This window comes from Meriones unguiculatus, chromosome 1 (genome assembly GCF_030254825.1).
Source record: "Meriones unguiculatus strain TT.TT164.6M chromosome 1, Bangor_MerUng_6.1, whole genome shotgun sequence".
In the NCBI taxonomy this organism is placed as follows: domain Eukaryota; kingdom Metazoa; phylum Chordata; class Mammalia; order Rodentia; family Muridae; genus Meriones; species Meriones unguiculatus.
The window spans coordinates 57,886,190-57,907,692 of record NC_083349.1 but is presented as its reverse complement, the minus strand read 5'-3'; the positions used below and the strand labels follow the sequence as shown (position 1 = coordinate 57,907,692).

The 21,503-nt window shown below is 38.8% G+C and overlaps 1 protein-coding gene across 2 annotated transcripts in view; it reads left to right on the top strand.

The window, feature by feature from the left end:
* Hpse2 (heparanase 2 (inactive)) overlaps positions 1-21,503 on the top strand; it is a 592,793-nt gene that overhangs the window by 69,683 nt on the left and 501,607 nt on the right. For both annotated transcript variants that reach the window (XM_060389839.1, XM_060389845.1), the window contains exon 3: positions 11,749-11,910. In XM_060389839.1, the coding sequence (XP_060245822.1) occupies positions 11,749-11,910 (162 nt within the window). The remainder of the gene's footprint in view (positions 1-11,748; positions 11,911-21,503) is intronic.

The window sequence follows — 21,503 nt, the reverse complement described above, 5'->3', positions numbered from 1 at the left end:
GAGGAAACATTCTGTTTTGGGTAGTCATATTGGTTTTGTTTTTGCAGTTTGACCTGGGCACAGGTACTTCTTTGGTTGTTGATTTGATGTGATAATCTGGACTTCTGACTTCTTAGATTGGGCCAGTTCGGGAGATGTGTGAGTTGAGCTAGGCCAAGTCACATTGGTAGATGAACTGTTTAACAGGACGAGGCAAAGATAGCTTTCAAATCATGGATCTGGAGTTTGGCCTGTGGTGCCAAGGTGGCAGTGAGTGGAGGAAAGGATAGGAAAAGAAAGCAGTGTCTCACCAATCAAGGGTGACTCTTAAACAAAGCAGGTTTGAAGGTCACAGATATGGACCTATACCTGCAGGTACAGAGATAGCTACAGTCATAGAGGGACATGTGTGTGTGTGTGTGTGTGTGTGTGTGTGTGTGTGTGGAAGGGGGATAGGAAAGGGAAGAAGGGAGTTACTGGCAAATGGGTCTTACAAGCAAAGAGGATGCTCGGGTCCCAAGTCCGGAATGAGGCTTGTAGTTTTGTAATGTAATGTTATTGGTTTCTCTTGGCCTCATACTAACTTTGGCAATATGTTATAATCTTCTGGGTTCTTCTCACTGTCTTCCCTTGTGTCTAGCATGTTCTGTCTTCAAACTGTCTTTGTAAACTTTCCCAGTAAAAACTGCCACTGAATTCCACGAACTGCACTGCCATACACTCAACTCCACTGCCTCTCAATTTACTGACTGAACTGAGCTACCTGAACAGCACTGACTAGAACTCAGAAATCTGCATGCCTTTGGCTCCTGAGTGTTGGGATTAAAGGCGTGTACCATCACATCTGGACCTAAGATTTTCTCTATCTGAAACTTGCTGTATTCTCGGCTGGTGTTGATCTGCTTGCCTCTGTCTTCTGGGATTAAAGGTGTGTCTGTATTCCAGTGGGATCACATAGACCGAGAAGGCCTTTGGATGTGATCTCTTGCCAGAGCAACTATGTTCTGAATTAAAATTCCTCTACAATTTGTTTTGGAATTTACAGGAGACCATAGCTGAGAGACTTTGGATTTTTAAAGAAACAGTGGATTTTAGAAGAGAACTTGGATTTTTACTGTTGAAAAAATTTAAAGGCAATGGTATTTTTAAAGTTATACTGTGTGATCAAAGAGCAGTCAAACGAGTTCATGATAGAGGCAGCCTCTGCTCCCCTCACTCAGAGATCCACATGGAGACTGAGCTGCCAATTGGCCACATCTGAGCAGGAGGTCTGGGTCGTCTCCATGCATGGTCCTTTGTTGGTGCACCAGTCTCTGCAGGACCTCCTGGGCTCAGATATTTTAGTTTTGTTGGTCTCCTTGTGGGGCTCCTGTCCCCTCCATGGCACTCTATTCCAACCCTTCTCTCCCTCCATAAGACTCCCTGCACTCTGCCTAAAGTTGGTGACGCAGCCTTGCAGGCTGTGGAGGAAGAGGATCCAGGCAGTCCTGATGAGACTTAACAAGCTATGGACAGATGGCAATAGTGGAAAACTCCCCTTTCTGTGGCCTAAGGGAAGGATATAGGGGGAAGAAGGAAGGAGGGTGGGACTGGGGGAAGTTGAGGGAGGGGTCTTCAGTTGGGACGTATAATGAATAAATTGTGAAGAAAAAAATTAAAATTAAAATTAAAAAATAAGTACAAAAATTATACTATGTGTACTTGGGGAAAAAACAAGAAAGAACAGATTATGGTTTAATGATGATGTATGTTTGTGTATCAAGTTGACAAGGGTCACTTCTGCTGGTTGGTTTTTGTTGTCCTTGACTGACTTTCTTTCTCTTCCTTCCTTCCTTCCTTCCTTCCTTCCTTCCTTCCTTCCTTCCTTCCTTCCTTCCTTCTTTCCTTTCTTTTGATTGATGTGGGAGGAGGGCTCAGTCCACAGTGGATGGTGTCAACACCTGTCAGGTGATCTTGGTTGTATAAGAAGGCAGCAGCAGGCTATAGGTGGCAAGCCAGTAAACAGCATTCATGTATGGTTCCTGCCTCCAGTCCGGTTTGAGTTCCTGCCTTGACTACCATCAAGAACAGACTGTGATCAGGATGTTTAAGCCAAAGACATCCTTTCCTAACCAAGGTGATTTTGGTCAATGTTTTATTATAGCAACAGAAATCTAAGTAGGACAGACATGATCTTACTCTGTAGCCCAGGATGTTCATAAATTCAAAATCCTCCTGCTTCAACATTATTTTTATATTTTATTTTTACAGTTTATTTTTATTAATTACAGTTTATTCACTTTGTATCCCACCTGTAGCTCCCTCCCTTTTCCCCTTCCAATACCCCTCCCCCTTCCTCTTCTCCACCCATGCTCCTCCCCCAGTCCACAGATAGGGGAGGTCATCCTCCCCTTCCATCTGATCCTAGACTATTAGGTCTCATCAGGACTGGCTGCATTATCTTCTTCTATAGCATAGTAAGGCTGTATGCCCTGAGGGGGAGGTGATCAAAGAACATGCCAATCAGTTCATGTCAGAGACAGTCCTTGTTCCCATTACAAGGGTACCCACTTGGACACTGACCGGCCATAGGCTACTTCTTCTGTGTAGGGGTTCTAGGGTTATCTCCATGAATGGTCCTTGGTTGGAATATCAGTCTCAGAAAACACCCCTGTGTCCAGATTTTTTGGTTCTGTTATTCTCCTTGTGGAGCTCTTGTCCCCTCCAGGTATTTCTATCTTTTCTTTCTTTCCAAAGATTTCCTGCACTCTGCCCAAAGTTTGGTTATGAGTCTCAGCATCTGCTTTGATACCCTGTAGGGTAGAATCTTTCAGAGGCCCTCTGTGGTAGGCTCCTGTCCTGTTCCCTGTTTTCCCCATCTTTTGATGCTCATCCTCTTTGCCTTTTTGAGTGGGGATTAGGCATCTTAGTCAGAGGCCTCCTTCTTAATTAGGTTCTTTAGGTATACTGATTTTAGAATATTTATCCTATATTATATGTCTAGTATCCACTTATAATTGAGTATATACCTGTGTGTCTTTCTGTTTCTGGGATACCTCACTCGGGATGATCTTTTCTAGTTCCTACCATTTGCCTGCAAACCTTGTTTTTAATTGCTGAGTAGTATTCCATTGTGTAAATGTACCACAATTTCTGTATCCATTCCTCTGTTGAGGGATATCTGGGTTGTTTCCAGCTTCTGGCAATTACGAATAAAGCTGCTACGAACATGGCTGAACAAATATCCTTATTGTGTACTTGAGCATATTTTGGATATATGCCTAGGAGTAGTATAGCTGAATCTTGAGGAAGTGCAAGTCCCAATTGTCTGAGAAAGTGCCAAATTGATTTCCAAAGTGGTTGTACAAGTCTACATTCCCACCAGCAATGGAGGGTTCCCTTTTTTCCACATTTCTCTAGCATGTGTTGTCACTTGATTTTTTGATCTTAGCCATTATGATGGGTGTAAGGTGAAATCTCAGGGTCATTTTGATTTGCATCTACTTGATGACTAAGAATGTTGAGCATTTCTTTAAGTGTTTCTCTGCCATTCTCTATTCCTCTGTTGAGAATTCTGTTTAGCTCTGTACTCCATTTTTAAATTGGATTCCTTGATTTTTTGCTTTTTAGCTTCTTTAGTTCTTTATTTATTCTAGATATTAGCCCTCTGTCAGCTATAGGGTTGGTGAAGATCCTTTCCCAGGCTGTAGGCTGTCATAATGTTCTGAAGACAGTGACCTTTGCTTTGCAGAAGCTTTTCAGTTTATGAGGTCCCATTTATTGATTGTTGCTCTTAGAGCCTGTGCTGTTGGTGGTCTGTTCAGGAAGGTTTTTCCTGTACCAATGAGTTCTAGGCTCTTCCCTACTTTTTCTTTTAACCGATTTAGTGTGTCTGGTTTTATGTTGAGGTCTTTGATCCACTTGGACTTGAGTTTTGTGCAGGGTGATGAATATGGATCTATTTGCATTTTTCTACATGTAGACATCCAGTTAGACTAGCACCATTTGTTGAAGATGCTGTCTTTTTTCCATTGTATGGTTTTGGCTTTGTCAAAAATCAAGTATTCATAGGTGTGTGGGTTTATTTCTGGGTCTTCAAATCAATTCCATTGATCCACCATTCTGTTTCTATGCCAGTTCAATGAGATTTTTATTACTATTGCTCTGTATTACAGCTTGTAATCAGGGGTGGAGATACCTCTAGATGATTGGTTGTTGTACAGGATCATTTTGGAAATTCTGTTTTTTTGTTTTTCCATATGAAGTTGAGAATTTTTCCTTCAAGGTCTATAAAGAATTGTGTTGGTATTTTGATGGGTATTGCATTGAATCTGTAGATTGCTTTTGGCAGGATGGCCATTTTCACAATGTTAATCCTACCAATGATCTCCCATGAGCACGGGAGATCTTTCTATCTTCTGATATCTTCTTCAATTTCTTTCTTCAAAGACTGGAAGTTTTTTTCAAACAGGTCTTTCACTTGCTTGGTTAAAGTCACACTGAAATATTTTATGTTATTAGTGGCTATTGTGAAGGATGTTGTTTCCCTAATTTCTTTCTCAACCCTTTTGTCTTTGGTATACAGGAAGGTTTCTGATGTTTTTGAGTTAATTTTGTATCCAGCCACTTTGCTGAAGGTATTTATCAGCTGAAGGAGTTCTCTGGATGAATTTTTTGGGTCGCTCATGTAGACTATCATATCATCTGCAAATAGTTGTACTTATTGCTCTAGCTATGACTTCAAGTACTATGTTGAAGAGATATGGAGAGAGTGGGCAGCCTTGCCTTGTCCCTTATTTCAGTGGGATTGATTTAATTTTCTCTCTGTTAAGTTTGATGTTGGCTATAGGCTTGCTGTATATTGCATTTACTATGTTTAGATATGTGCCTTGTATCCCTGATCTCTCCAAGACTTTAAACATTAATGGGTGTTGGATTTTGTCAAATGCTTTTTCAGCATCTAAGGAGATTATCATGTCATTTTTCTCCTTCATTTTTTTTTATGATGGATTACATTGATGGATTTCCATATATTGAACCACCTCTGCATGCCTGGGATGAAGCCCGCTTGGTCATGGTGGATGATATCTTTTATATGTTCTTGGGTTCAGTTTTCCAGTATTATATTGAGTATTTTTGTCTCAATGTTCATAAGAGAGATAAGTTTGAAGTTCTCTTTTTTAGTTGGGTCTTCGTGTGGTTTAGGTATCAAAGTGACTGTGGCTTCATAAAATGAGTTTGGTAATGTTTCTTTTGTTTCTGTTTTGTGGAATATTTTGAGGAGAATTGGAGTTAGCACTTCTTAGAAGGTCTGGTAGAATTCTGCGCAGAAACCATCTGGCCCTGGGCTTTTTTGGGAAGGAAGACTGTTGATGATTGCTTCTAATCCTTGGGGGATATAGGACTATCCAGTCTTTCTACCTGATCTTGATTTAATTTTGGTAAATGGAATCTATCAAAAATAGTTTCCATTTTCTTTAGATGTTCAAATATTGTGGCATATAGGCTTTTGTAGTAAGACCTAATGATTGTTTGGATTTCCTCAGTGTCTGTTGTTATGTCCCCCTTTTCATTTCTGATTTTGCTTATTTGGATAGTGTCTCTCTGCCTTTTAGTTAGTTTGACCAAGGGTTTGTTGATTTTCTCAAAGAACCAGCTCTTGGTTTCATTGATTCTTTGAATAGTTTTATTTGTTTCTAATTGATTGATTTCAGCCCTGAGTTTGATTATTTCCAGGTGTCTTCTCTTTTGTGTGTCTGCTTCTTTTTTCTCTAGGACTTTTAGGTGGGCCATTAAGTTGCTTGAATGAGATGTCTCAAATTTCTTCTTGAAGGCATTTAGTGCTATGAATTTTCCTCTTAGCACTAATTTCATTGTATGCCTTCATTTTAATTGAATTCTAGGAAGTCTTTAATTTCTTTATTTCCTCCCTAAACCAGCTGTCACTGAGTAGTGAGTTGTTCAGTTTCCATGTATGTGTAGGCTTTTTGCTATTTCTGTTGTTGTTGAGATCCAGCTTTAGTCCATGGTTTTCAGATAGTGTACAAGGGATTATTTCAATCTTCTTGTATGTTTTGAGGCTTGCTTTGTGACCAACTATACGGTCTATTTTGGGGAAGGATCCATGAGGTGCTGAAAAGGTGAACTATTTTGAATTTGGGTGAAAAGTTCTGCAGACATCTATTAGGTCCTTCTGATTTAGGACCTCTGTAAGTTCCTTTATTTCCCTATTTGCCTTCTGTCTAGATGATCCATCCCTTGGTGAGAATGGAGTGTTGAAGTCTCCCACTACTGTTGGGATCAATGTATGATTTAAGCTTTAATAATGTTTCATTTACAAATGTAGGCGCTCTTGTATTTGGAGCATAGATGTTCAGAATTGTGAAGTTCTCCTGGTGGATTTTTCTTTTGATGAGAATGAAGTGCCCCTTCTTATCTTTTTTTAATTTTGGTTGAAAGTCTATTTTATTAGATATTAGATAGCTACCCCAGCTTGTTTTCTGGGTCCATTTGCTTGAAATACATTTTTCCAGCCCTTTACTCTGAGGTAGTGTTTATCTTTGTTGCAGAGATATGTTTCTTGGATGCAGCAGAATGTTGGATCCTGTTTCTGCAACCATTTTGTTAGTGTGTGTCTTTTTATTGGAGAGTTGAGTCCATTGGTGTTGATAGATAACAGTGACCAATGAATGTTATTTCCTTTTATTGTGGAGTTGGTGGTGTTACTGTGATTCATTTCTTGTTTTCTTTTAATTTTTATTGTGAAAATTATCTGTATCCTATATTTTCTTGGGTGTAGTTGTTTTTGTTGGATTGGAGTTTTCCTTCTAGTATCTGCTGTAGGCCTGGGTTGCTGTGTAGATATTGCTTAAATTTAGTCTTGTCATGAAATATTTTGCTTTGTCTATCTATGTTGATTGAAAACTTTGCTGGGTAGAGTAGTCTGGGTTGGCATCTGTGGTCCCTTAAAGTCTGAATGACATCTGCCCAGGCCCTTCTAGCTTTCATAGTTTCTGTCGAGAAGTTTGGTGTGATTCTGGTAGGTCTACCTCCATATGTTACCTGGCCTTTTTCCCTTGCTGCCTTTAATATTTTTTCTTTGTTCTGTTGGTTTGTGTTTTGGCTGTGATGTGACATGAAGAGTTTCTTTTCTGATCTGGTCTATTTGGTGTTCTGTAGGCTTCTTGTATGTTTATGGACATCTCTTTAAGTTGGGAAAATTTTCTTCTATGATTTTCTTAAAAATATTTTCTATTACCTTGGAGCCTGGAATCTTCTTTTTCATCCATTCCTATTATTCTTAGATTTTGTCTTTTCATGGCATCCTTGATTTCTTGGATATTTTGTGATTGGAACTTTTCTGATTTCACTTTTTCTTTGAGAGAAGTATCAATTTCAGCAAGTGAATCTTCAGCACCTGAGATTCTCTTTTCCATCTCTTGTATTCTATTGGTGATACTTACCTTTGTGGTTCCTGATCTTTTCTCTAGGTTTTCCAGCTCCAGGGTTTTCTCTGTGTTTTCTTTATTGATTCTAATTCTGTTTTCATGCTTTGCACCATTTCCTTCATCTGTTTGAATGTGTATTCTTGTCTCTCTATGATGGCTTCTTCTTTTTTTTTTTTTTTTTCATTTCCTCTCTATATGCCACTAATTGTGCCTGTACTTGTGTGGCTATATTTGTCTGTATTTCTTTGAGAGCTTTTTTCATTTCCTCTTTGTTTGCCTCCTCTTGTGTGGCTATATCCCTGAGATTTTTTGTTTGTTTCCTCTTTATTTCCCTTCACTTGTGTGGCTATTTTTCTGAGAGATTTGTTCATTTCTTCTTTTTGTTCCTCTCATAACTGCACAAGCATAGCTTTAAAGTCATTTTCCTGTGCTTCCACTGAATTAAAATATCCAGTGATTCCGGGGGTTGCTGGTAGAGCCATAATCTCCTGATTTTTGCTGGGTGTGTTCTTACGCTGACCTCTAGCCATCTGCTTATCTGTAACCTTCACTGTTTGTTCCTGGAGTCTGTACTTGAGACTGGAGCTGTCTTTCTCTGGTGTCTGGAGTATTCTTCAAGAAGATGAGAAAGGTCCACTGGTTTGAGAGTGTGTGTTGGTGCTTCAGCTGTACCTAAGGGAGGAAAAGCCACTGGTGCAGAATCACTATTGCGGGGGAGCAAGTGTGTGTGTGTGTGTGTGTGTGTGTGTGTGTGTGTGTATTGAAGGAGAGAATGCTAGAAAGTGTAGGTGCTTGGGATGTGGGTAAGGGGAGCAGGTGCAGGAGGAGGTGTGGATGCTAGCATTAGGGGGCAAAGATTGCGGATGCAATGTGCCTGCACTGGTTTCCTAAATACTTTAGTGTTGTATAGTCTGTGGCTGGCCCTGTGGGCTGGACTCTGTGCTCTGTTGCAGATACTGTGTGCCACCTCTGCCAAGGAGGGAGAAGGGAGGCCTGTAGTGGGGAAATGCCGGGGGATTGAATGTTCTCTGTCTCAAGTTCTAAGCAGGGAGTTTTGTGCTTGGAGCAGCCAGTACTGTGCTCTTTGCAAGGAGCTGCGTGCTCTGCAGACTGCCTCTGCTGCTGACTTTGGTGCCTCCACTGCTGCCTCTGGCCCTTTAAGGAAAAGTGCCTGGGAATTGAGTCCCCAGGAGAAGTCCAAGGAGAAGTCCATGGTAGACCTGTATCCTTTTGGTCTCAGTTCAGGGTTTGTCCCCTTTCTCCCTGGAAGCCTCCATGTTGTTGTTTTGGGTTCAGCCGCCCCTCTACTCACCAATTTTGGAGTTTCAGATCCTCTGTCCCTCAGATATGGTGCACGCTGGTCACCACCATCTTGGATTCCCGATTTCCTTGTTTTTTATTGCTGAGTAGTATTCCATTGTATAAATGTACCACAATTTCTGTATCCATTCTTCAACTGAGGGGCATCTGGGTTGTTTCCAGCTTCTGGCTATTACAAATAAAGCTGCTACAAACATGGTTGAGGAAATGTCCTTGTTGTATAATTGAGCATCTTTTGGATATATGCCTAGGAGTGGTATAGCTGGATCTTGAGGTAGTACTATTCCTAAATGTCTGACAAAGCACCAGATTGATTTCCAAAGTGCTTGTACAAGTTTACCTTCCTACAGCAATGGAGGAGGGTTCCCCTTTCTCCACATCCTCTCTAGCATGTGTTGTCACTTGAGTTTTTGATCTTGGCCATTCTGATGGGTGTAAGGTGAAATCTCAGGGTTGTTTTGATTTGTATTTCCCTGATGATTAAGGACGTTAAGCATTTCTTTAAGTGTTTCTCTGCCATTCGATGTTCCTCTGTCGAGAATTCTCTGTTTAGCTTTGTACTCCATTTTTAAATTGGATTACTTGATTTGTTGCTATGCTTCAACCTTTTGAGTGCTAGGATTATAAATGAGCCTTTCTTAAGTCCCCCACAACTCAGGGTTTTTGTTTCTCTATTGAATATTTTAAATTTTTATATTTTTATGTCTTTCTCCTCCACTATTTTTCTGTGTTTTCTCAAAGGTCATTGATTCTTCTTGAAAACCAGTTTTGGGGATTCTTTATCAGTTATTTTCCTGATATTAATATCCTTTGAAGCTGTTAATAGCGAATATGAACTTTTGGTGAAATCACGTTGCTTATTTTTTTAAAATATATTTCTTGTGTTTCTATATTGGGAATTGCACACCTGTTGATACTGATGTCTTTAACTTTCAATTGTAGGTCTTGTTATGGCATGGCCTCCTCTTGGTCTTTTCTCTCTTTTTATTGGTGTAGTACCGATCTTAATTCTCTCTCATTCTCTCTCTCTCTCTCTCTCTCTCTCTCTCTCTCTCTCTCTCTCTCTCTCTGTTGTGTATACCAGGGTCAATATAGTTGAAGATTGTCTTGAACTGCTCTGTGGTTGAGTCTGGCTTATTTTTCCTGTCTTTATCTGCTGGAAGTATAGGTATGTGCTCCCACACTCGTCTGTATTGAGCTTTATTCTAACTGAACCATGTATTATAGCTTTATTGTGTCTTCTGAGGCATATTTAGTGGGTTCTGATTTTATGCTTAGTTTTTGAACCTGAGTTATCTACTTTGTCTGTGGGGCCCACATGAGTATGATCTTCCTGGTAGCTATCTCATGAACAAAAAAGTATATATGGTGAGTTTTTTGTGGTTATTCCTGTAGGCTTGTTATCACTGTGTAATTTGAAAGACAGTAGTAGTGACCTGTCTTAATGTCTTTTGCATCTGGAGCAACTACACCAGTTGTTCAATTTCTTCCCTGATTTTGCTGTAGAAGTCAATATTCAGTAATCTCTAGGTTTTCCCTTCCAGTTTGTGCCTTCTTGGAGCAAAGATGTCAACTGTAGGCTTTTTCTTTCATTTCTTTATGTTCAAGTATCCACCTAAGTTTTAGCAAAACTAAGTTGTAAAACAGTATATGTGTGTGCCTTTGATTTAATGATTTTCTGTAAATAAGTCTCATAAAGTCTGAGAAATTATTTATTAGCTAATTTTGCTGCCTATTTCTATAAATTGGTGCAAATGTATTTAGTCATAAATACAAATAATGCTCTTGTTTTAATTAAGAACTAGAATGGACTGTTTTCAAATGTGGCTAGTATTTGTAGTCACCTATCCTAACCTGTGCTGGATTGAGTCTCTACTTATAGATGGGATATTCTTTGGGAAGAATCTAGTAAAAGCCTGCTTGTTCAGAACAATACTCCACAATTCATGTCATGCCATGTCTTGTATTTTCTAGGAGTTGTTTTTGAGACTGCATAAAAAGACAACTCTTTCCTATCACTGTCCTTAATATGGACATTTTCGATCACATTTGAAACCGTTAGTGTCAACAGTGTCATAGACTTTTTTTAAAAGTTCTTTTTCATAAAATCTTTTGATTAGCTGTGAAAAACTTGAAAGTTTCTAGGATTGCTATTTAGATTGATACTATCATTTGTTCCCATTAAAATCATCCAAATTATATTTCAATTGACAAAAAGACAAGTAACTTTCTTACATTATGGTATATAGAATCTGTTTCCTATTGGTTGGGAAGCATGCTCTATGAATGTTTACTTTTGAGGAAGACTGTTTCTGGAAGGTATATTTGCTTTTAGTACAAAGTCACACTGAGATACAAAAGGCAACCTGCCATTAATGAACAGCAGGGGAGAGGCCTTGGTGACTCGAGCTTTCTTTCTTACGTTAGAGACTTAGAAAATTTTCTGGATTGAAAAAAAATGATTTCCTGGTCAGACTGAAATTATTTCCCCAGTAATACAGGAAATACAGCAGGAGAGTCCCTACTCAGGCAACCTGTGGAATGGCAGCTCCAACTTAGGATGAATGGTCTGGCTGGAAAGTGAGTTGAAAATAAGCCAAATATTTAGAATATTTATCCCTGGTCCTAAAGCATAGGTAGAGGAAGTTAACTTCATAGTTCCTAGTATTCAAAGTTGTTTTATTATTCCTTCTGGAGAGTTGAAAATGATGTTTAGAAAAGGCCCCAAAAGGCAAATAAATCTTGGAGGTGAGCTAAGAAGGAGCATGTTTGACTGGAGTCTTTAGTTAGATCAGAGAGAGCTAAGGACCAGAAATTGCCAAAGAATTGGGAAATAAAGAGAGAAACGTACAGGATTTGGTATGGAGCTAAAGAACGCTCATGGTTATTATCTCTCTGTTTTCAGTTTGATTTAAAATCTAGTAATTTATAAATTCTGTCATATTAGGTAAAACAAAACAAAAAACTTATGTGAATGTACTTTTTGTTTTGTTTCTACTGCCTGTCTTCTTTCTTTTTGTAGACATTGTCCGGAGTGATGTTGCCTTGGACAAACAGAATGGCTGTAAGATTGCCCAGCACCCTGATATTATGCTGGAGCTCCAGAGAGAGAAGGCAGCTCAGATGCAGCTGGTTCTTCTGAAGGAGCAATTCTCCAATACTTACAGTAACCTCATATTAACAGGTAATAGAATTTGGGGCGTTATTATATATTGATGACCCCTGTTAGTTAACAAGGTAATGCTTGGGGATACTAGTGTGGCATCCAGATGAGCCCACACCTGCCTGTCTTTACCACTCTACCTCATTTTTGGTTGTAATGACTTCCCTTCCATTAACAAGTATTTCTTGAAGTCTGCAAATGTTTTTGGTTCAAAGTTATGGATGATTCTGTGTTGTTGTGTGTTTTTTTTTTTTTCCCAAATGACAGAACCAATGAAAATTTAATGAAGTCTTATGAAAATACGGCTTCCTAAGTGTGTGCCAGTAGGTTTGAGAGGATTACTAAATTTGGAGCCTTTTTAAGAAGTATCTATTTTCTTCTTTCTGCTATGTCCTTTCTCTGAACTCAGTAAATATAAAAATGAAATGTAAAAAAGATAACGATCTTTAGGCAGAATTGAGAATATTCTATTCCTGATAATGTTTGAAAGTATTTGAGGGATTTGATTTTCTTTTTAAGCACTAAGAGGGTTCAAGCTTAACTGAATTGCCCACATCCTTGTTTCTAGAAGTAAATATGTGTCAGATCTGCAAGGGAAAACATTTTGCAGTGCTGCCTCAGAACTTTTCTGCTAAAGAACATGGAAGTTGCATATTTTGTTAGGCTTTGTAAAGATGTTCACAGTGGACTTTAATGGGAGAGTCATTTAGGGAAAGGTGGATTAAGAACTGCCTCAGTTGCCTTCACTTTCTAGAGAGCATGTAAGCCAGACTTGATTAGTGATTTGAATGAACTTTTAACAAGTCAAAACTGTGCTTTCTTTTGTTTATGAATGGTTAAGAATGAAAAAGATGGACTCTCTGACAGTCTATGAACATCTCATATTTATTTTTGTGAACTCTAAGTTAGGAAAATTTTAACTTTTTTTTTTACAGGCTTCCTGGCATTTTACCAGGAGTTGCTGAATGGCAACCAAATTGTTGTGCTTTTGAAAAGGCATGAGACTCCCGGCTTTTCATCTTGTACCTGGTGGGAAACCCAACAGCACGAGATGAAAGCCAGATTTAAATGTGGCTTTGTTGAGCAGAGAAGGTGATGATGGATTTCATAAGTGTAGGGCCTGTTTTTTGCTGTTTGATAGGTCATTAAGGAGGGAAAATCTAAAAATGATTCGTGGTCAATGCGTGTATTTCCCTAAACTGGTTAGTGACTGAATTTAGGTTTTGATGTTTGGGATGAACATAGGTTTTTCTCCAGGTTTCTTTAGCTTACCCTGAAGTGTGCACATGGTTACATATTTATCTTTTTACAATTTAGTAATTAAAAGCGAAATATTTTTATTCCACCTTATTTTCATGTTGTTAGATTGTGTTAGCGGGTCACACCCCATGTTCTTTATTATGGCATACAAAAGACTTTAGGGTAATTCTAACCCTAAGTGGTGGGTTCAGAGTATGGCTCAAAGGCATATTATCTTTGAAAACAGAAGTGTTCTATTGAGTTCAATGGAATCTTTCTAATTCTCAGTAACATAATCCCTTTGGATGTTTATTCACAGTTCAAACTGTTGGAATCAACATTGTCAACTTTTACCCTGACAACTTGCTTACTTTCCACTAAACAAACTTACCCCAGAGAAGAGCCTCTTTCCTGCTCTCACTTCTCCCAAGCTGCTTCAAAGCGTCCTCAGGCGTTTTCCACATTTTTCACTCATGTGCCTTTGTACAGAGGTGGTACCTTGCAGCGGACAGAGAATTTGGTGTGCCCTGGTTTGTTTACGTGAAAGTTCAAAAGGTTTTGGTTCCAGGTGTTGGGAAGAGATGTCGTCATTTCAGTTCAGTACCAACGGTGAAACTATTTTAATGTCCTTTAACTAAGTCTTTGATTTTACACAGTGTGGTTTTCTAATTGTTATGAAGTTTAATCCTTGATTTCTTGTATAAATCCTGAGAACATGGTCTCCAGACAGCTAAACATAATATTTAAACATAACTAAACTAAGTTTTGTAAATATTTCCCTTTTCGGTGATGAATGTATATTGGTAAGGAGGGTGAAGTTGAAGGGGCAGAGACCTCTCAAATGAATTGACTTCTTTACCAACATTTTCAGGACACCTACTTGAGGGCTTCTAGTAGGTGTTAGTCTACTTATTTTTTCAATAGCTTTGGCATAGTGTATGAAATTCTTGCAATGAAAGTACTTAGAAAACCAGGCCACTGAAATCTCAGGAAAAGTTAAGTATTTTAAAGTTTTTCTACCCTCCGATATTATTTATAGACTTTTGTGTATACAGTTTGGAGTGTATAATACTTGCTTTGTGGTGTTAGTGGTATGTATAATAATATGTTTGAAAGATGCAGTTGTTAGAATTATGTATTTCACATCACAAGTAGATCTGCATCTTCAGGTGTTTTACCTTTAGCTGATGCGACTGTTGTTAGCATTGGGTGCGAGGAGAAGTCTCACTCAATAATGTATATTTCAGCTGATGATGCCTTGTACTCACCCACCCCTCAGATGAGGGAAAATGAGAATCTTTCTAATCCTTTACTAAAAATGGATCTTTTAGCTTTATTGATATCTCAGTTAATGGAAACTAATACAGAAAACAAATACAACTTTAATGTGTTCATCATATGTCCTCATTACATCATACTTTAAATATATTTATCAGTGATATTTTCCATTTATTATTTATTTGTCTGTTTAGTGTGTATGTACATATATGGGTAGGTCAGAGGATAACTTTTGGAAGTTTGTTTTTTCCTTCAGCCTTGTGCGTCTCTGGGATTGAACTCAGATCATTAGACTTGGTAGCAAACACCTTTACCCATTGAACCATATTGTCAGCCCTTTTCCAACGCTGTCATAGTGTTTTCATGTGAATGATTTACATGCTATTGCAAGTACTACTAGCTTTACCTAGCCTTGAGGGGCTTTGAAATAAACACTTAATATTATTGGAGAGTAATAAATCCATTCCAATGGTGTTAAAACAGGACTATTGTAAATGTTGATGAGTTATGTCTTATAATATTCATTCAAATTGTCGACATGTCTATGTATGATTATACTAAAGTCTCTTCAGCATGAGAATAGTCATTGTACATATCATAAAGGAACAGCCAATAGAATGAAATGAAAAAGGGACCCTTAAGAGAGAACAAGAATCATGTCTGAATATTTCTTATACTCTCATGATTTTTAATATAATAGTGCTGTGTAAACTTGTTGACATGTTCTGTTATATATATTGTGAATTAATCTGAAGACTGATTTTAAGGAATAATTAATATATCTTTAAAAAACTGAAAATTTCTCTTCCCCTCTGCCTCTTATCCCTTTAAAGATATAAAAAGAACATTTGTGATGGATCTTTGTAATCATATTAAAAAACATAAGTCAAGTCAAATATTCTAGAATTTTATTTAGAACATTCATTATTAGGAGTCAAAGAGTATATTTGTGTAGCATTTTGAATAATAGAGCACAGTAAATACTACTGTAACAAGGTCAAATTAAAAAAATTATTTATTGAACAATGTCACTTAGTCACTTGTCTGCATATGGACAGTTTAAAATCAGATAGCCATTAAAATATATGGCATTACTCTACACACATTTCAATATTTCTTCACGAGGACTTTTCTCATATATTGGCTGCCAGTTTTATTTAGTTAGCTTATGTATGTATGTATGTATGTATGTATGTATTCTTCATACTCTGAACTAGAGTAGGATTTGTGTGTGTGTGTGTGTGTGTGTGTGTGTGTGTGTGTTTGGGAGTTTTCTTGTGTTACTGTAGCAAATGAATTCTGTTTCTTTGCTATGGCCTATTTTGTGGACATGAACTGAGCAAAAGAACTCATTAGTTCCACATTAGTGGAATAAGACTGTACCCACATGCCATAATGTCCAGGTGCCTATTTTTAGGTAAGTGTAATGCTACAGTAGGCCATTAAACACAATTTTTTTAATGAATTCTCTCTGTAGCATCTTCTTGATAGTCTAAATTTAAAGAGACCTATTTTTACTGTTATTTACCAATTGCCTGTGTCATTAACTTGGCAATTCTATGGAAGTTTAAAATAATTTCTGAAAGTGTTTATTAATTTCAATTACATTTCAAAATTAATTTTGCTAATGGTTTAAAGAAACTGATTTATATTTTAAAAATGGCCCCAGTGGATTCTGAACAGAGTGAGTATAGTTAACTATTGTTTTTCAAACTTTAGGAGATCCCTATTTTATTCATTTGTCTTTTTTTATTTTCTGTGCTTGATAGGAATATGCTATAACTTATCTGCATAAACTGTGCATTAAGTACTGTGTATTAAGTACTGCACAAACTGTGTATCATTAAGTATCCCATGCTTTCTTCTTTTCTTCTCTGTATGTTTGAAGCAGCTTTATCTCTCTCATTTGCTATGTTCTTAGCTCATTCAAAAACATCATATAAAAACCCTTTGTACAATAGCACCACATTTTATATTTACATAAAAGGAAAAGGAATATCTCTTTTGATGACATTTTGCTTTGTAGGATAGAAAGGCCATTTGTTTATCAGTATGAATCTGTGTGGTCTGATTCAAGGTATAGTACAATGAAAACCCTAGGGAGGTTTTAATATCAGCTTCCTTCCTTTCCTTGGCATTTATTACCAACTTTATCAAATAAGGTAAGGTAATGTTTAAATATTACCTTGAAAAGTTATTAGCAGTATTTGTGATACTTATTTACAAACTTGTTAATATAAGAGGGGCATGGCTTTCTTATCATGGAAAATTCTCATGCAGGGCTACAGAATTATATCACACACATATATATATTTAAATATAAAACTTAATAAAAAGTTTATAATTTGTTCCACTGTGTAGAGGAATTTTAACTCAGAACATGGCTGCTTTGGCAAAGAGATCACATCCAAAGCCTTTCTATGTCTGTGTAATCCAGTTAGGATACAAACAGGCCTTTAATTCATGAGACAGAGGCAAGCAGATCTGAGTTCAAGGCCAGCCTGGTATAGAGTAAGTTTCAGGTAAAGAACCGTTTATGTCCAGGCATGGTGGTACGTGGCATTAATCCCAAATAATGAAGGTAAGTTTAGTTTGTAGAAGGAAGCACCCATGTTTGAAAGTGATATTTAATTGAATTTCAGCAAAAGTAAGAATTCAGAGAAAGATTTGACATACTAGGATACACCCAACTCTCAGAGAGAGGAAAGGGAAGCTACTTAAGGGGCAATGCAGAAAGAGAGGAGGCAGGTTTTTTTTAATTTTAAAAATTATTTTTATTAATTACAGTTCATTCACTTTGTATCCCACCTGTAGCTCCCTCTCTTTTCCCTTCCCCATCCTACTCCCTCTCCCTTTTCTCCATCCATGCCCCTCCCCCAGTCCATAGGGGAGGTCATCCTCCCCTTCCATCTGATCCTAGACTATCAGGTCTCATAAGGACTAGCTGCATTGTCTTCTGTGGCATGGTAACCCTGCATTTCATGAGGGGGAGGTGATCAAAGAGCAGGCCAATCAGTTCATGTCAGAGACAGTCTTTGTTCCCATTACAAGGGTACCCACTTGGACACTGACTGGCCATAGGCTACTTCTGTGCATGGGTTCTAGGGTTATCTCCATGAATGGTCCTTGGTTGGAATATCAGTCTCAGAAAATACCCTTGTCCAGATTTTTTGGTTCTGTTGCTCTCCTTGTGGAGATCCTGTCCCCTCCAGGTATTTCTATCTTCCCCTTCTTTCCTAAGATTCCCTGCACTCTGCCCAAAGTTTGGTTATGAGTCTCAGCATCTGCTTTGATACCCTGTAGGGTAGAATCTTTCAGAGGCCCTCTGTGGTAGGCTCCTGTCCTGTTCCCTGTTTTCCCCCTCTTCTGATGCTCATCCTCTTTGCCTTTTTGAGTGGGGATTAAGCATCTTAGTCAGAGGCCTCCTTCTTAATTAGGTTCTTTAGGTGTACTGATTTTAGAATATTTATCGTATATTATATGTCTAGTATCCACTTATGAATGAGTATATATCATGTGTGTCTTTCAGCTTCTGGGATACCTCATTCAGGATGATCTATTCTAGTTCCCACCATTTGCCTGCAAATTTCATGATTTCCTTGTTTTTAATTGCTGAGTAAAATTCCATTGTGTAAATGTGCTATAATTTCTCTATCCATTCCTCAACTGAGGGGCATCTAGTTGTTTCCAGCTTCTGGCAATTATGAATTCAAAGCTGCTATGAGCATGGTTGAGCAAATATCCTTGTTGTATAATTGAGCATCTTTTGGATATATGCCTAGGAGTGGTACAGCTGGATCTTGAAGTAGTACTATTCCTAATTGTCTGAGAAAGCACCAGATTGATTTCCAAAGTGGTTGTACAAGTTTACATTCCCACAGCAATGGAGGAGGGTTCCCCTTTCTCCACATCCTCTCTAGCATGTGTTGTCACTTGAGTTTTTGATCTTAGCCATTCTGGTGGGTGTAAGGTGAAATCTCAGGGTCGTTTTGATGTGTATTTCGCCAATGATTAAGGACGTTAAGCATTTCTTTAAGTGTTTCTCTGCCATTCAATGTTCCTCTGTCGAGAATTCTCTGTTTAACTCTTTACTCTATTTTTTAATTGGATTACTTGATTTGTTGCTGTTTAACTTCTTGAGTTCTTTATATATTCTGACTATTAGCCCTGTGTCAGATATAGGTTTGGTGAAGATCCTTTCTCAGTCTTTAGGCAGTTGTTTTGTTCTGACAACAGTATCCGTTGCTTTACAGAAGCTTTTCAGTTTCATGAGGTCTCATTTATTGATTGTTGATCTTAGAGCCTGTGCTGTTGGTGTTCTGTTCAGGAATTTTATCCAGAGAGTTTTACAAAGACAGGTTGAAAGGTAGAACAAGCTAGACACAGGTTGACCTGACCTTTGTTTTGAGTGGGGTGTTGAAGTCTCCCACTATTAATTTGTGGGGATCTATGTGTGGTTTAAGTTTTATCAATGTTTCTTTTACAAATGTGGGTGCCCTTGTACTTGGGGCATAGATGTTCAGGATTGTGATGTCTTCCTGGTGGAATTTTCCCTCGACGAGTATGAAGTGTCCTCTTTTGATTAATTTTGGTTGAAAGTCTATTTTATCAGATATTAGAATGGCTACTGCTGCTTGTTTCTTGGGTCCATTTGCTTGGAGAGCCGTCTTCCAATCCTTTACCCTCAGGTAATGTCCATCTTTGTGACTTAGGTGTGTTTCTTGTATGCAACAGATTGCTGGGTTTTGTTTATGCATTCATTCTGTTAGTCTGTGTCTTTTTATTGGAGATTTGAGCCTATTGGTGTTGAGAGAGATTAATGACCAGTGGCTGTTAGATCCTTTGATTTTGATGTTGGCTGTGGTCATAAGGTTGTGTGCTTGGTTGCCTTTTGTTTTACTCTAGTGAGGTTATTTATTTCCTGTGTTTTCTTGAAGGTTGTTAGTTTTCTTGGGTTGTATTTTCCCTTCTAGTGTTTTCTGTAACGCTGGATTTGTGTGTAGGTATTGTTGAAATTTGTTTTTGTCATTGAATATCTTGTTTTCTCCGTCTATGAGGACTGAGAGTTTTGCTGGCTGTAGTAGCCTGGGCTGACATCTGTGTTCTCTTAGGGTCTGCATGATATCCGTCCAGGCCCTTCTGGCTTTCATTGTCTCTGTTGAAATGTCAGGTGTGATTCTAATGGGTTTGCCATTATATGTTACTTGGCCTTTTTTTTCCCTTGCAGCTTTTAGTATTTTTACTTTGTTCTGTATACTTACTGTTTTGATTATTATGTGGTGGGAGGATTTTCTTTTCTGGTCTAATTAGTAGGTGTTCTGTAGGTCTCTTGTATGCTTATAGGCCTCTCCTTTAAGTTGAGGAAATTTTCTTCTCTGATTTTGTTGAAAATATTTTCTAGGCCTTGGAGATGGAATCTTCTTTCTCCTCTATTCCTGTTAGTCTTAGGTTTTGTCTTTTCATGTTGTCTTGGATTTTTTGGATTGTCTGTGTCAGGAATTTTTTAGATTTATCATTTTCTTTGACAGATACATCAATTTCTTCTATTGTATCTTCCACACTTGAGATTCTTTCTTCCATCTCTTGTAGTTGAATAGTTATGCTTATCTCTGTAGTTCCTGTTTTCTTCCCTAAGTTCTTTCCACAATTTCCTCCATTTGTGTTTTCTTTAATTTTTCCAATTCTATCTTCAGATCTTGAGCTGTTTGGTTGATTTCCTTCACCTGTCTGACTGTATTTTTCTGTTTTTCCTTCAATTCCTTCAGCTGTTTGTTTGAACAATCCTGTTTCTTTTATTTCTTTCAGTGATGTAAGCATTTCCTCTCTAAAGGCCACAAACTATTTGGCTGCAACTTCCTGTATTTCTTTACAGATGGCCATAATCTGTTTGTTTTTATCTTCCTCTATTTCTTTATGGATGGCCATAATCTGTTTGAGTTTATCTTCCTCTAGGTCTTTACGCATTTTATTTTTTTCCGTGGTTATCCTCTTCAAGAGCATAGATGTTATGTCATCTTCTTGAATTTCAATTATGCTGGGCTGTCCAGGGCTACTTGCCCCTGAATAACTGGGTTCTGGAGATGCCATATTGCTCTGTCTTTTGTTGGTTGAGCTTTTACTCTGGCCTCTACCCATTGGGCTATCTTAGGTGTTTGGAGTTAGTTTCTGGTGGTTCCTGGAATCCTGTGGTGGAGAGAATCCCCTTGGCAGGAAGATGGTTTTTCCTGAAGGAAGCCTCCTCAGCTTTTTGGGTATAGTCACTGGATGGCCCCTGTTTTTCAGGAGTTGTCGCTGCTCACCTCAGGCATAGAGACCTGAGTGGTAACTGTGGTCCTTGTTAGTCGAGAGGGCTCTCCTCTCACCCAGAGAAGTTCTGAGGACAGCTGCAGTGCTTCTGGGTTTCTTGCTGTAAATTTAGTGATCTGTTGCTGTAAGCTGTGTGTCCCGTGGTTTGGTCAGTTTTGTTAGGGATAAGTGGTTGCCCCTTGGAGTAGTATCTGGGGGTTGATCTCGGGGATTCCGGGCTTCCGTAGGTCTGAGATTGGGGCTCTGTGCCCCAGTACCCAAACAGTAATCTGTGGCGGGTGAATACTGCTCTCCTGGTAACAGCAGGCTATCTGGCGCTCAGCAGGTCCCTGGGTTGGGCCGGTCTGCTGGCCCTTTGCCAAGGATATACTGGGTGGCCTAAGTCCGTCCCCTTTGCTTCATTCCCTGTGAGGATTTCTTCCTACAGTGACTCCCAGTCTCTATTGCCCTGGGGTGCACAGGCGGCCGGAGCTCAGTTCAGTGATGGCGGCTCGTACCCGGTGGTCTGCGAGACTTATTCCAGGGGAAGACTGGGTGACCCAAGTCAGTACCGTTTCCTTCCTTCCCTGTGGGGTTTTCTCACGACTGGGACTCCCAGTCTCTGGTGTTTTTTTGTGCCCACCGATTAGCTGGGAAGGTGATCAGGTCACACAGGTGCATGGCTCTGGTCTGGCGACCTAGTGCCTGCGGACCGGGGATCTCTTCCAGGTTCTGGCTGGGTGACCTGAGAGTGGACCCTACCTCTTCCCACGCCATGGGGGTTTCCTCTCACCCGGGAAACACGATCGTTC